General features: G+C 43.6%; 4 protein-coding genes across 10 annotated transcripts in view; 1 reads left to right on the forward strand and 3 right to left on the reverse strand.

The window, feature by feature from the left end:
- LOC134792983 (E3 ubiquitin-protein ligase HECW2) overlaps positions 1–3,627 on the forward strand; it is a 176,978-nt gene extending 173,351 nt beyond the window's left edge. For all 7 annotated transcript variants that reach the window (XM_063764482.1, XM_063764478.1, XM_063764477.1 and 4 more), the window contains 3 exons: positions 49–261; positions 937–1,103; positions 2,159–3,627. In XM_063764482.1, coding sequence (XP_063620552.1) covers positions 49–261; positions 937–1,103; positions 2,159–2,417 — 639 coding nt within the window. In that variant the 3' untranslated portion in view covers positions 2,418–3,627. The remainder of the gene's footprint in view (positions 1–48; positions 262–936; positions 1,104–2,158) is intronic.
- A 514-nt stretch (positions 3,628–4,141) lies between these two features.
- On the reverse strand, positions 4,142–6,124 carry LOC134792987 (SERPINE1 mRNA-binding protein 1-like). Its single transcript, XM_063764487.1, has one exon. It carries the CDS (start codon positions 5,945–5,947, stop codon positions 4,742–4,744), a length of 1,206 nt encoding a protein of 401 aa, XP_063620557.1. The 5' UTR covers positions 5,948–6,124; the 3' UTR covers positions 4,142–4,741.
- Positions 6,125–7,760: 1,636 nt separating this feature from the next.
- Positions 7,761–9,490, reverse strand: LOC134792988 (glutamine synthetase 1, mitochondrial-like). Its single transcript, XM_063764488.1, has one exon. It carries the CDS (start codon positions 9,376–9,378, stop codon positions 8,164–8,166), a length of 1,215 nt encoding a protein of 404 aa, XP_063620558.1. The 5' UTR covers positions 9,379–9,490; the 3' UTR covers positions 7,761–8,163.
- A 2,966-nt stretch (positions 9,491–12,456) lies between these two features.
- On the reverse strand, positions 12,457–13,986 carry LOC134792989 (glutamine synthetase 1, mitochondrial-like). The gene has a single exon (XM_063764489.1). It carries the CDS (start codon positions 13,913–13,915, stop codon positions 12,731–12,733), a length of 1,185 nt encoding a protein of 394 aa, XP_063620559.1. The 5' UTR covers positions 13,916–13,986; the 3' UTR covers positions 12,457–12,730.
- Between the last annotated feature and the right edge of the window lie 111 nt (positions 13,987–14,097).

Consider the following 14,097-nt stretch of genomic DNA (forward strand, 5'->3'; position numbering starts at 1 on the left):
ACTAGTCCATGAAACCCATCATTTAATATTTGACAAACTTTTTTCCAGTCCGCCCGCTGCGTGTCATCCTTAGAGCTAACATTCGCGGTGTCTGAACGTCTCGCCGACGGCCGCGTGTTGGAGCGAGAGCTGAAACCAGGCGGTCGCGATGTGCCCGTCACGGAGCGGAACAAGAAAGAGTATCTGGAGCGGGTGGTTCGCTGGAGGGTCGAGCGCGGCGTGGCCGAGCAGACTGAGTGGCTCGTGCGAGGCTTCCATGAGGTCAGTCAATATTATCGAGTTAAGGGGCCCACTGATTACCAGTTCGCAGGACGATATCAACCTGTCAGTTAAACGCAAAATTTGACAGCTCCGAACAACTGATAGGCTGATATCGTCCGGCGAACTGGTAATCTGTGGGCCCCTTTAAAGCCCGGTGGCCCAGTACATGTGGGTAACTGTTCCGATTCGTTTACGAACTTATTAGCGAGTCATTGAAGACGAATTCACCCTGGTAGTTAAATTCTCCGCATTTAATACGCATAACTTACATAGCAAGCACACAGCAGATCTTCCATCAAAAACTACTTGGTAAATTCGGTAGTTTCGATACTAAAGTGACCGATAGGAGGGATTTTACCCACAGATCTTGACCTGATGATAATCGGACCAACTGTGTGTATAGCAGTCTTTGAAACAAACTAAGAATTACTATTAGAAGTATTAGAACAAATTAAATTATTTTCAGAAAATATTTACAGGCACCTGCCGCGATAGCAGAGGACGCTGGTTCGATTCCAGCCTGGGGCACTGGAGGCCTCGGTCACTTTTTCTTAGTATATGACATTTATTTCAGTTTATAAACTAAGAATTTCCCGAGTCGATCCCCCGAAAAAACCGATGATTGAGAATTTATCCTTTTTGTAATGGATTAAAACGATCTTTTTTTGTGGTCAGGTGGTGGACCCGCGGCTGGTGGGCGCGTTCGACGCGCGCGAGCTGGAGCTGGTGATCGCGGGCGCGCCCGAGCTGGACGTGGCGGACTGGCGCGCGCACGCCGAGTACCGCGGCGGCTACCACGACGCGCACCCCGTCATCGTGTGGTTCTGGCAGGCCATCGACAGGTACACTTTATATACATTACGGCTTCCTAGCGTTGGTCGACAACCTGTGACTCCCGTGACTCGCAACACCCTGGAGTTCGAAACGCCTTTGTAAAAAAGAAAAGAACGATAAGGGTTGTTTACAAACCGGTGTGCTGCTCAGTGCTCACATCTATGATTAAGTACGTCGACGAATACGTGCACACGCAACCGGTGTGGCTCTGCCTTTAACCTATAGACATTTTGACGCTTTAGAACGATTCTGGGCCAGCTTGCTAGGTATTTTACAAAAAAAGAAACGCAATTGTCCCCCTAAAAATAAACTATGATATGGTAGCGACTAGCGACATCTATTGTCAAAATTAGAAACCCTGTTTTGGGCATGTTAAATTCAAGTACATGTATTATATGTATTTAGATTTAACGCTCACCCGCCCACATTTTCGATCAAATGCAACGCGGATCTTGAGCGTCGACCTTGATCAAAATATGTGTAGGTTCCTATATATAGGCACATTATCTAATTCAATCACTCCCTTTACAAACTAACTTATGTAATTTTTATCGCGGTCACAATTCCGTATCGATACAATATAGTCGCCGGGCGACCTACATGTTGAAACTTGATAAACGAGTCGAGAAACTGCCAAAGGTTATTTGCAATTTAAATGATTAGGTGATTGCTGGCGCTAAGTTAATCGAAAAAGCTATAGATTATCATTATTACTATTACCATTTAGGTACGTAAATAATTGGGGGGATCCTTATTGTTACTATTTACTACCTGGTTGGGATTATGAAAGGTCAAAATGAGGGTGTATTCCCATTTGTTCCCGCCGCCATACATGAGACGGGGACAGATGAGAATGATCATATGAATGCTCCTGTACTAGCGAAGCTGCGATTGATACGGGCAGCGGAGTCTTAGTAATAGGGTCCCGTTTTTACCCTTTGGGTACGGAACCCTAAAAATGAGCGTATACCTAGAGCCTTTTGGCGTCAACAATAATGGCAATATTATATGACCGACTTCAGAACAGAAATACCCTATTTTAAAGGAATGCTTGGTTTAACAGGTTCACAAACGAGCAGCGGCTGCGCCTGGTCCAGTTCGTGACGGGCACCTCGTCCATCCCGTACGAGGGCTTCTCGGCGCTGCGCGGCTCCACGGGCCCGCGCCGCTTCTGCATCGAGCGCTGGGGCCGCGTGGAGTCCCTGCCGCGCGCGCACACCTGCTTCAACCGCCTCGACCTGCCGCCCTACCCCACGCCGCAGCTCTTGCACGAGAAGCTGCTGCTGGCCGTCGAGGAGACCAACACCTTCGGCATCGAGTGAACGCTGCACGAGTGCGAGATGGACTTCCGAAAACGCCACGCGGGCTCATTTAGACGATGCGAGAACTCGCATGCGAGTTTCATTACATTGCGGGTTTTGATCGGTCGGTTGAATTGGACGTAACCAACAGTCCGCAATGTAACTAAAATCTTATGCGTGTTCGCGCGCCGACTAAATCAGCCCTAATGCAATAGAGCGATACGAGGGACCTAGGAAAATGTCGGTGTCAAAAGATGTAATGAGACAATGACCAGGTTCTGAAATGTGCAACGTTTTTATTGGCTGCTGAATATACTTACGAATCTATATATTAATTCGTACATTTTCATACAGTAGTATCGCTCTAAGTTAGTGTCGTAAATGAAACCGAATGTAAATAGTAGTCAATTGAGACAGCAGAGTAGTGCCTAGATACCCTATCCTATATGTCGAGGTTTGTACTTTATTAACGCTTGTATCGTAAGATAAGTGAAGTGTACTGTGGCTGTGAAACGGGATCGGTCCCGTGTTTAGATATTACGCTTTCGTCACTAATTTATAATTGTATATGCTGTAACCTCCAGATTTTGTTTTTGACAGCTCTGCTCGTGGCAGCAGTCACTAGATTACTTACTAAATAGGAATAACAGTAAAAATAAACTAGTATTATAATAGATTACTGAAAAAAATATATATCTGTAATATCAGTTTATTCTAAAAAAATGTCATAAATATTCCATTACACTGCGCTAGTCAGCTATTTAATACCCACATAATGCTTAAACCGTGAGTAGTAGAAGCGCCAAAATGTCCTCTTGTTATGACCGGCCCCATATTAAAGTATGCTTGTTATGTTATAATATTTGTATAAATTGCAAAGTTAAGCTGGGCAGGATGAAGAGGAAAACTTTGACTGTTTAATTTTTATTTAAAAAAATGAAACGAGCTCTTTGTAAGTAACACATGTATCATGCTCAAAATTATACAGCATCATAAAAAAGTAACTTTGTTCTTAGTAAGAAAACACCTAAAGACGTGAACAAATGTAAATACCCTATTTATTGCTTATGTACTCGTTACATTGATGTGAGTTCATGTTTATTTTTAAGTGATAGCTCTATTATGTTGAATATTTAACTACCTTTGTGTATTGTTTTATTGTGTAAATTTTAAGCAATTTGTTTTCGTGTGAAAGTGACAAAATGTCAATATACAATATTACTTACATAAACTAGTTTCATTTTATTGTATGCCCTACTCCCTACTCCTACCAACATGTGGTCACTGCGGTGAGCCACAGCGCGGCCTCGCGCGACCACTTACGTATTGAATAATACTCGTTGCATCAGTGAAAAAATAATTTTGCATTCCTAGGGGCTATTTATAAATTACGTCATTTCAAATTTATAGGGGGGGGGGGTCTGGACATCGGATGATGGCATGACGTAGGAGGAAACGGGGTCATTCGAAGCATGATTTTTGGATGATTTTATGGGGGGGTCAAAAATAGATGACGTAATTTATGTACAGCCCCCTAGTGGAATATGGCCCACCAGAAATATAATATAGAATTTAACAAAATTGATCAGTTTGATTACAATCTAACATGGTAATTAACCAATACATACAAAAGTATGCATAAAAGTTATTGCTTTGCTCGGGGGAGGATAACTAGGTATGTTATTGGATGGTTATTTCATAAAAAGTTAGTAAGAGTAAGTTACATTAGTAATGAACAGAGAATATTCACACATACAAAATGTTTATTTTTCAAGAAGTTTGTGTAACAACAAAAATCAACCTTGTTATTTTTAAGACCTTATCTTTTAAACATATATAACTATTTACAGTTCCCAGTCTGCATTTGTCAACACAAACTCATGATATAAAATGCAACAAGGATTATTTTCTTCACATTCTACACTAAATTGTGACGGAGTTAATTCAATTTGTCACAGTCAAGTTAAAACCTTAATTCATAATAACTTGTTAAAGTTAACTCAAGCTGATGTGATTACAATATGATAAAAGCTACTGTTACAATAGACCACAGTATCCGGCATTACCGCAGCATCTTCAAATTAAAATTGCGTCCTCCCCCACTCAAACATGTCGAACAACATGAGCATTAAGTCAAACCCAATATAGTTAGAATAGAAACAAGCCTGCCAATGTCGACTCGGATTCAAGACGATCAACGCCTAAACCGACTAAACTATGTAATATAATACACACTTGTGTAAATACTTTGTATATTTACTTCAAAAATAACGGTACATACAGTATTTAATTTGTATTTCTATCATACTCTTTCGAAAGGGGGAAGAGTTAAAGGCTCACTGAGTCTAGCCGAGGGAGGGGAAATCCTTGCTGTCATCAACCTTGGGAGGCGCCGGGTGCGAGCGCGGCTGCGGGCGCTCCTCCGGCACGACGTCCTCGCGCGGCGCCGGCGCGGGGCCCGGCCCGGCACCCGGAGCCCCGCGACCGCGTCCGCGACCTCGCCCGCGGCCGCGACCGCCCGCCGCGCCGCGCCGAGCCTGGTCGTTGAACGTGAACTCGATGCCCAGCACGCGCTTCTGGCGACCCACGCGCTGTGGATAATCGGCGATATCGTACTCGTCGTCGCTCTCGTCGTCGTCGCCGCCCTCCTTCTTTTTCTCGAGCATCACGAGGTTCTTCCACTGCGACAGGTCCTCGCCCTCGCCGGCCTTGCGTAAGTTGTACTGCGGAGCCGCGCGGGCCGCGTTGCGCAGCGCCTTGTACTCGTCGAGCGTGAGCTCGCGCACTTCCTCCTCGGGTGCCGCGCGCTCAGGCTCCGCACCGGCCTGTGCGTCTCCGCCGGCGCCCGCGCCGGGCTCCGCCGCGGGCTTCTCCTCGCCGACCTCGCCCTCGGATCCGGTTTTGTTCAGCTCGTCCATATCGTCCTTGATAGTGCCCCAGTTGTGAGGCCCGCCGCCCTCGCGCTTGTCGACGGGCTTCACGCCGGTCTTATCGGAACCGGACCTCCTGTCGAACTCGCGCTTGCCTCGGTTATCGTAGGGCGGTCGCGGCCCGCGCGGACCGTCACGATCGCGGGGCTCACGTGGAGGCCTAGGTCCGCGACGTTCGGCACCCTCACCGTTGTCGTTGAAGTTACGCCTTTCGAAGTTAGGCCTGCGCTCGCGGTCGCCGAATTCTCTACGCGGTGGCCTCGGCGCGCCATCCTTGTTGTCGACGGCTCCGTTCTGCGGCCGGTCCTCGCGGCGTCGCGGAGGCGGACGTTCCGCATTGCGGTCGTTAGTGCGAGGGGGTCCCTTATTCTTTTGTTGTTCGCCGCTCTTATTGTCTTGGGACTTCACATTTTGAGTTTCTTTGATACCTTTCCTGACGGCAACGCTACCACCCTTAGGCTTGGTTTCGGGCTTGCCCTTATTTTCTTTTTCGGCTTCTTTGGTCTTCTTTTTGAGCTCCTTGGCCTGCTCTCGCGCTTTTAACGCATCAAGAGGATCGGACTCGTCGTCCAAAAAAAGAGCGTATCTGTTAACGACCCCCACACCGTAGGAATTCTCCATTGTGATCCTCTTGATGATTTAATCACACAATAACTGGATGATGTTGGATATTTTTACGCACTCTAGTAAGGCGACATTTTGTCTTATTTTATTGATTTCATTTAATATGGCGGACAAACGCACTAGCACGCCATATGACGAAAGGGAAAGAATAGAGAATGAATGAAAATGGCGGATTTAAAAAACTACTGAAACCTTGAGCGAGTCTATGGCCCTGCGCAAGAAAGAGACAAACATACGTATCTATCTCGCAACACAGATGCAATCTATTCAAGTCATAAATAATAACGCTCAATATCATTCTATATTTAAAAAAACAAATTTATTATTTCAATAAAAGGAAATTATAGTTGGTCAAACCAAATTTGTCAGTAAATAAGAACAAAAAAACTATACTCATCCTTTTCTTTTGGGTGATAATACTAATGTAAGACAAAGATAGTATTATTCTCTCTGTCTATGTTTGAAATGAGACAGTCCTTTGACAAACTATAATAAACATTTGATATTTGTATATTTTGATCACCCTGGCCGCACAAGGACGGTACTTTCATTCGGTTTCCGTACGGAATGACAGGTATGAACGGGACGTCGCAATACACATGCATAGTGCTGTCTCGCTTGCACCTGTCATACCGTCATCATACTCAAACCAGAGGGGCTACCGCCAAAACCGAAATTCGCAAATTGCGGGGATCTTTCTCTTTTACTCCAATGAAGGCGTAATTAGAGTGACAGAGAAAAACGCCCGCAATTTGCGAACTTCGATTTTCGCGGTTATAGCCCAGGTTCTAGGCATGAATCTAGTGGCCTGTTTAGATTCGCGGCTCGTGGGTCGGCACACGGCGCGTCTCGTGGCTCGCCTCGAGCGCGTAAGCCCGTCGAGCTAATGATTACACTCTCGCCTCGTGGCTCGGCTTGTGGCTCGTCTCGAGGCTCGTAAGCTCATCGAGCTAATATATTTTACACACTAACGGCTAACGGCACGGCATAAGGTTTATAACCGAATAACAAGTCGAACGCGAGTGTAAACGGAAGCACACGTCCCGCGCGAGCCCCTTTGGCACGTGTCCAAAAAACCGCTCCTCCACGCGAGCCTGGCGAGCGCGAGCCGAGCCGCGAGACAAGCCACGAGCCCCCCGCTTAGACTCGCGTCTCGTTGCGCGGCTCGCGGCTTGGCTCGTGACTCGCGCGAGAATGTAAACCGCTTTTTACATTCGCGTTCGGCTGTCATTCTGTTACAAACTGTTACAAACCTTATACCGTGTCGTTTGTGTTTAAAATCGATTAGCTCGACGAGCTTACGAGCTGTGGCCGAGACACATAGAGGTACAATAACATAGAGATGACACGGGGGAGGGGCCAAACGACCGAACGAGATGCACTTATGGAAATTTCTGTAGGAGTAGCAGAGAAAGCGGTATTATTGCTTGTCCTTGTCACAGTCTCACTTTTTGTTTGTTCCCCACCAAAAATTTAGTATGGTTTATGGTGGGCAACAAATAACCCGACCGAATTACGTAGATTGTTTTTGGTATGTTGTCAGGAATGTTAAAACGTGTTTTTAATATTATCGCTTTGCGTATGTTTTGTCCCTCACGGAGGCACGCGTATAGCTCATCTATGTAATACTAGATCTATGCCGAGACGAGACGAGGCCACGAGCCGAGCCACGAGGCGAGAGTGTAATCATTAGCTCGACGAGCTTACGAGCTCGAGGCGAACACGAGACGTCCGAGACGAGCCGTGAGCCGAGCCACGAACCGCGAATGTAAATAGCTTTCGAAAATAATTACAAAATTTTCTGATTTTTAGAGTTTATTGATAGCGAACAAACGTAAAAATCAAAAACTGACTAGATATAGTCTGACAAGCCAAGACAGTAGAAAGAGGCGGGAAAGTAAATTCAAAAGTAAGAGCAAACGATGGAGCAAAAGAAGAAAATGCCTTTTTCTACTGACAAATTGATTTTCCAAACTATACGCCAAAATATAAAAAATGAACTGTTAGATAGTGGTAATAGCGGCTGTTAGATCAAGCTAAGTTGGCAGCAATTTTAATGGCCCAGACTATGCATGCAAGGGTTATTTAAACGTCATAAGTACATAATTGCACAGTCTGGGCTATAAATATCGTTACCAACTTATGTTGATCTAACTCTATGTACTTTGGGAACAAACTCGAATCACGGTTGGAGAAAGCATATAACTTACACCCTACTTTTTGGGACACACACCGCCACCGTGGCTACCAGCAGTACCAGCTGACCCCAAGCATGTATCCATAAGTAAGCCACAGACCATGTATGGATCACAATCAGCTGAGGGTCTCCTGTCTTCCATGAAACCTGCGTCTTTTTCTTTGATTCGCCTTTGAAGCCTGATGGAAGATTTTCGATCAGCGATACCCCAGCGGAATTCGTCAAATGGAGCAGTTTCAAACTGACCCGACAACCTCATTCTGTTTGCTGCTTCACTCATTTGGTAGTGTGACATATGTTTCTTATGATTCTTCTCTAGTTTCTTAATGCATTCTTCAATAAATTTGTAACCCCCGGGCGCAGTGCGCATTTTCTTGGTACTGAAATTGTGATGCATTCCACATCCTGGATGCTTCATTCCCATTGGCTTTGGATGGTACGTGATTTGAACACCGTACTCTTCTCCTACGCGAGCCAATAAATATCGAGCTAACCATATATGATCAGGTGCTCTTATGCCTGTTGTAACGCCTATTTGAAATTCCCAACTGCAAAACATGACTTCGGCATTAGTGCCTTCAAAATCTAGACCGGCGTATAAGGATGCACGCGTATGCGCTTCACACACGTCTCTGCCGCAAATATATTTCGCTCCAACACCGCAGTATGAATACTCGTATTTCATAGCCGGGAATCCACCACCTTTAGGCCAACCTAAGCCCCAACCATCGACGTCCAACATGGCGTATTCTTGCTCCAGTCCAAACCAAGGGTCTTGATCTTTGTGAGCTTCACATAAAGCGTTGCAGAAATTTCTATGGTTAGTTGGAGATGGCTTGTTGTTACCCAAATATACTTCACTCAAGACTAATACGTGTGGCTCCATTCTGAACGGATCTCTACAGATTGCTGCTGGCAACAGCTTGGTATCAGAACTTTCGGCGCTCGCCTGTCCAGTGGAGCTGCCGTCAAAGGCCCAATCGGGAGCTGCGTCTGCAGAGTATGGCATGCAGCTAAGGATTCTATCCTTACATCTCAAATTTATACCTGATCCGTCGATCCAGCAATATGTAGCGAGGATCTTGTTGCACGGCCAAGGAAGTCTTGTGTACCTGTCCATAACTTTTTTGTTCATAATGTGGTTTATGTTATGGGCCATTAAGTTCCTTCTACATAATAGCGCAACATCGCGGGATTTGTGATTAAATAATAAATTTCTGATACTATTCATTTTTACGAGTTAATTACCTACACTTATAAATTTTGACTTTACAGTTTTTTCAATTTATGTTGTTGACTTCTCCAGATCCATATTTGAATTTGAAGTTTCTATTTCATTTCATTTGTTATTTGAATTCTAGATTTTTTTACCTTCTTTTCAGCCAACATTATACTTAGAAGTTAGACCAAAACAAGTCTGCAACGATTTTGATAGCACACGCGCACACGCAGTGCAAGTATTATTTTTAACATACATACATACATATAATCACGCCTATTTCCCGGGGGGGTAGGCAGAGACCACGGATTTCCACTTGCTACGATCCTGACATACCTCTTTCGCTTCATTCACTGTCATAACATTTCTCATACACGCTCGCCGGTTTAGGGTGCTCTTGACCTGACCTTTCTTCGGGATTTCCCCGATCTGATCAGAGAAAGTCCGCCGAGGTCTACCACTTCCAACTCCCACTTCCACTTCACCCTTATACACTCTCTTTGTTAGCCTTCTTTCACTCATTCTTTCCACATGTCCAAACCATCTCAACATACCTTTCTCAATTTTTGTCACTACATCTACATTCAGTCCACACTTTGCCCTTATCACACTGTTCCTAATTCTATTTTGCAATCTCACACCACACACACTTCTCAACGCTCTCATTTCCACTCCATTCACTTGGCTCTGATGCCTCTTCTGCCATACCCAACTTTCGCTACCATACATAAGTGTAGGCACCAACACTCCTCTATGAACAGCCAACCGTGCTTTTTGCGACACCTTCTGGCTGCTCACAAAAGCGTTAAGTGCCCCATTCACACGATTTCCAGCATTCCCTCTCCTTTCAATGTCTTTATCATGCTTACCGTCCCTAGTAAACAAGGTTCCCAGATACACAAACTCTTTCACTTGTTCCACTCTTTCTTGACCAATCGAAATCTCACAGTCTGTCATATTTTCTTCCTTTTCAAATACCATTACTTTCGTCTTGCTTACATTTATTTTCATTCCTTTCCTTTCAAAAGACCCATGCATTCCAGTTACCATCTCCTGCAACTCTTCACCCGATGACGCTAGCAATACCAGGTCATCAGCGTAAAGAAGACATTTGACGGATAATCCACTCATTCTCAGCCCACATTCATCATTTCTCAAATCATGCAAACTACTATCCATGAACAGATTAAACAGCCACGGTGACGCTACACATCCCTGCCTAACACCCTTCTCGATGCTAAACCACTCAGTGTACGATCCGTTTACTCTCTTGAGCACTGGAATCCTCATAGAGCGATTTCAGTGCCTGAATGAGATGGCCGCTCAATCCATACATCGACAGTACCGACCAAAGTTCATTCCTCACCACTCTGTCATAAGCCTTTTCCAGATCCACGAAAGCGCAATAGACCTTTGGACCTTTGGCCAAATACTTTTCGGCTATGCATCGCAAGGAAAAGACTTGATCCGTACATCCCATACCCTTTCGGAATCCCGCTTGTGCATCCCATACTTTCTCATCGGTTTCTTTCACTACTCTTTCAATCAATATCTTTGCATACAATTTGCCGACGACGCTGAGTAAGCTAATGCCTCTGTAGTTTTTGCAATCCAGTTGTGATCCCTTTCCTTTGTAAAGAGGTACAATGACAGCCTTGCACCATTCCCTGGGCACATGACCGGTTCTAAAGCACATATTGAAAAGGCGATACAACTGACTTGCTACAATGCCTTGTCCAGCTTTCAGCATCTCGACAGAAACTTTATCATATCCCGCAGCCTTTCCTGATTTCATTCCTTTCAACGCTTTCACAATTTCATCCATGCTAATACCATCTTCATTCTCCGACACGTTTTCAATGCTTTCATTCAACTCCGAAATTGGCGTGTTTGTCTCCTCTCTATCAAACAAACTTTCAAAATACTCTTTCCATCTTTTTAAGATGCATTCTTCCTCATTCACTAATCTTCCATTCTTGTCTTTTATTAATTTTAGCTCAGAAGTCTGGGTGTTACCCCTGGCCAAACGAACGGACTTCCAGAAAAACTTTATATTTGCCTGGAAATCTTGAGAGAGTCTTTCTTCCATTTTATCTTTCTGTTCGACTTTCTTTCTGTCTACTAATTCCTTTACTAACACTTTCATTCTTCTATAATCCTTTTTCGCTTCACTGACTTCATCAAATGAAGCTGTGTGATTTCTTTGGTTAGCTCTTGTAGCTAGCCAATCCAACCACAACTTTTTCTTCTCCCACACTGCTTCTTGCACTTCTTTATCCCACCAAACATTGTTCTCCTTTTTTCCTTTGTGCCTCTTACTTACTCCACATACTTCACTTGCCACACTTACTACTTTATTTTTAAAACTATTCCACAACTGTTCAGTCTCACTAATCCCATCCATAGCTTCGAATTCGGTTTTTAATCTACTCTTATACTCATCATTTACTCTTTCTTCTTGCAAACTGTCCACTTTTATTATTTTTAAATCGGCAGTAACTGTACGGGGTCGTTGTCGCCATCCTTTAAACAAGCCACTTAATCGGCACATTACCAGGAAGTGGTCAGTATGGATACCCGACCCTCGATACACCCTGGAGTCGATAACATTCTTCCTAATTCTTTCATCCACTATCACAAAGTCAATCATACTTTTCCTTACATTCTCCGCCTCTCGAGTGTTTGTGGTCAAACATCGTGTTTGTTACACAAAGGTTCCACTCTTGGCAAATATCTAACAAACTTCTCCCATTATCATTTACTCACTCGTCACCGTGCATTCCAAGAACCTTTTCAAATCCGTCCCTTTTTATTCCTACCAGCCATCCCAAAATATCTGCCTGTCATCCCGAACGCGCTGTGAAGTACTCGCACCCCGGTCTACTGGAGCGTAAACACCTACCAAAAATATGCGCATCAGTCCCACTTTCAAATTTAAGTAATAAAAATTATTTTTAACGTCAAACTTAAAATAAATAAATCTTAAAATAGAAAATACAAGCAATAACAACATCAAGCTAAGCTAAAAGCAAATAGAAGTGCCCTCATACCCGTGTTTATCCTCGATATCGCCAATAAAATAACCAGATGTTAAATTTTTATAATTTGTTCTTAAATGACAAACAATTTAGTTAGAACAATAAAAGTTTTAAACGGCTCTTAATTTGCGTAGGTGAACTGGTGTTCCTTCGTATCTCTTCGTATAGATAATTGTTCCCATTCCACTCTACTTATCTTATTCGATCGATTATTTTTGACTTTTTAAAAATGAATCACGTCCAGCTATTGCAGATGTAATTTGCAAACTTTTGATTAATTTTTTAACTTCTTTTTGTCATTACTTGTTAACAAAAAGTAACCAGAACTAATTGCAAGTTTGCGCAATACGAGCACATATTCTATAAGGATCACAATCTCCTGCAGGGCGACGATCCTCAAGGAATCCTTTGTTGTCTATCGCTACACTTCTCTGTAGTCGGATAGACGCCGTTCTATCAGCTACGCCCCACTTGCACGTATCAAAGGACGAGGTTTCAAATTTTCCTGACAATCGTTTCTTGTTCGCATCACTGTCTCCAAGACCGTAATGTATCATATCTTTAACATGGTTTTCGCACAAAACTTTACACACTCTTTCTATTTCTGTAATACCTCCATCAGCACGCATTTTCTTTACGCTGAAATTATGATGGCATCCTATTCCCGGTTGGTCCATGCCCATTGGTTTAGGGTGATAACTAATAGTAACTCCAAAACTCTCCGCTATCCTCTCTAGTAAATAACGTCCTATCCACAAATCATCAGCGGCTTTAATGCCTGGTGTAGTCCCTACCTGGAATTCCCAAGAGCCCATCATTACTTCAGCATTACTGCCTCCATAATCCATGCCAGAATACAACGATGCCCTTGCATGACATTCAACTATTTCTCTGCCTGCGACATGTTGTCCAATACCACAATATGAAAATTTGTTTTTAAGTGCAGGATACCCTCGTGGACCAGGCCAGCCCAATGGCCAGTTTTCCTCATTAAACATGGTGTATTCTTGTTCTATACCGAACCAGGGATCTTGATCAGAAATATTACTTAAAATTTTTGCACATTCAGCTCGGTGGTTGGTAAGCGTAGGAGTCCCGTCTCCATGCACTGTTTCGCATAGAACGATGACGTGTGGGCTTCTTCTGAAGGGGTCTTGGTATATTGCAATAGGAATTAATAGTGTATCTGAATCGTCTGTTTTTGCTTGACCTGTAGAGCTGCCATCAAATGACCAATTAGGAAGCGCTTTTAAATCACAAGGTTCTTTATCCAAAACACGATCTTTAGACCGCAATTTGATACCAGTTCCGTCAATCCAGACGTAAGTGGCTAAGTACTTGTTTTTGGGTATGGTTAACTGTATATAATGATTATAGGATGCGTTTACTGGTCCTGTGAAATCGTTGGAACAGTGATAGTGGTGTAGTCCCCTTCGAGCGTAATATCGTATTGGTTGTAGACATTTAATTTGAACGGCTTTAGTAACCAAAGCCTTTATGACGAGAGCCATTACGAACTACAAAATATATATTATCAAATAGTTTGCCAATCTTTCAATTCCTGTACTGTACAAGTGGGCTGTGACAATTTCTATTAAAATCTAGTTGGTCCCAGTTGGTCCCATATTAAAATTTGTGCACGCATTTATTTTCTTACTTTTCGCCTCTATTATAAATTTAAAATCCTCACTTC

This window comes from Cydia splendana, chromosome 8 (genome assembly GCF_910591565.1).
Source record: "Cydia splendana chromosome 8, ilCydSple1.2, whole genome shotgun sequence".
NCBI classification, from domain to species: Eukaryota; Metazoa; Arthropoda; class Insecta; order Lepidoptera; family Tortricidae; genus Cydia; species Cydia splendana.

What these genes read in the sequence shown, in the direction of transcription:
- LOC134792987 (XM_063764487.1), bottom strand. Translation starts at nt 5,947, where the DNA reads ATGGAGAATTCCTACGGTGTGGGGGTCGTTAACAGATACGCTCTTTTT.
- LOC134792989 (XM_063764489.1), bottom strand. Translation starts at nt 13,915, where the DNA reads ATGGCTCTCGTCATAAAGGCTTTGGTTACTAAAGCCGTTCAAATTAAA.
- LOC134792988 (XM_063764488.1), bottom strand. Translation starts at nt 9,378, where the DNA reads ATGAATAGTATCAGAAATTTATTATTTAATCACAAATCCCGCGATGTT.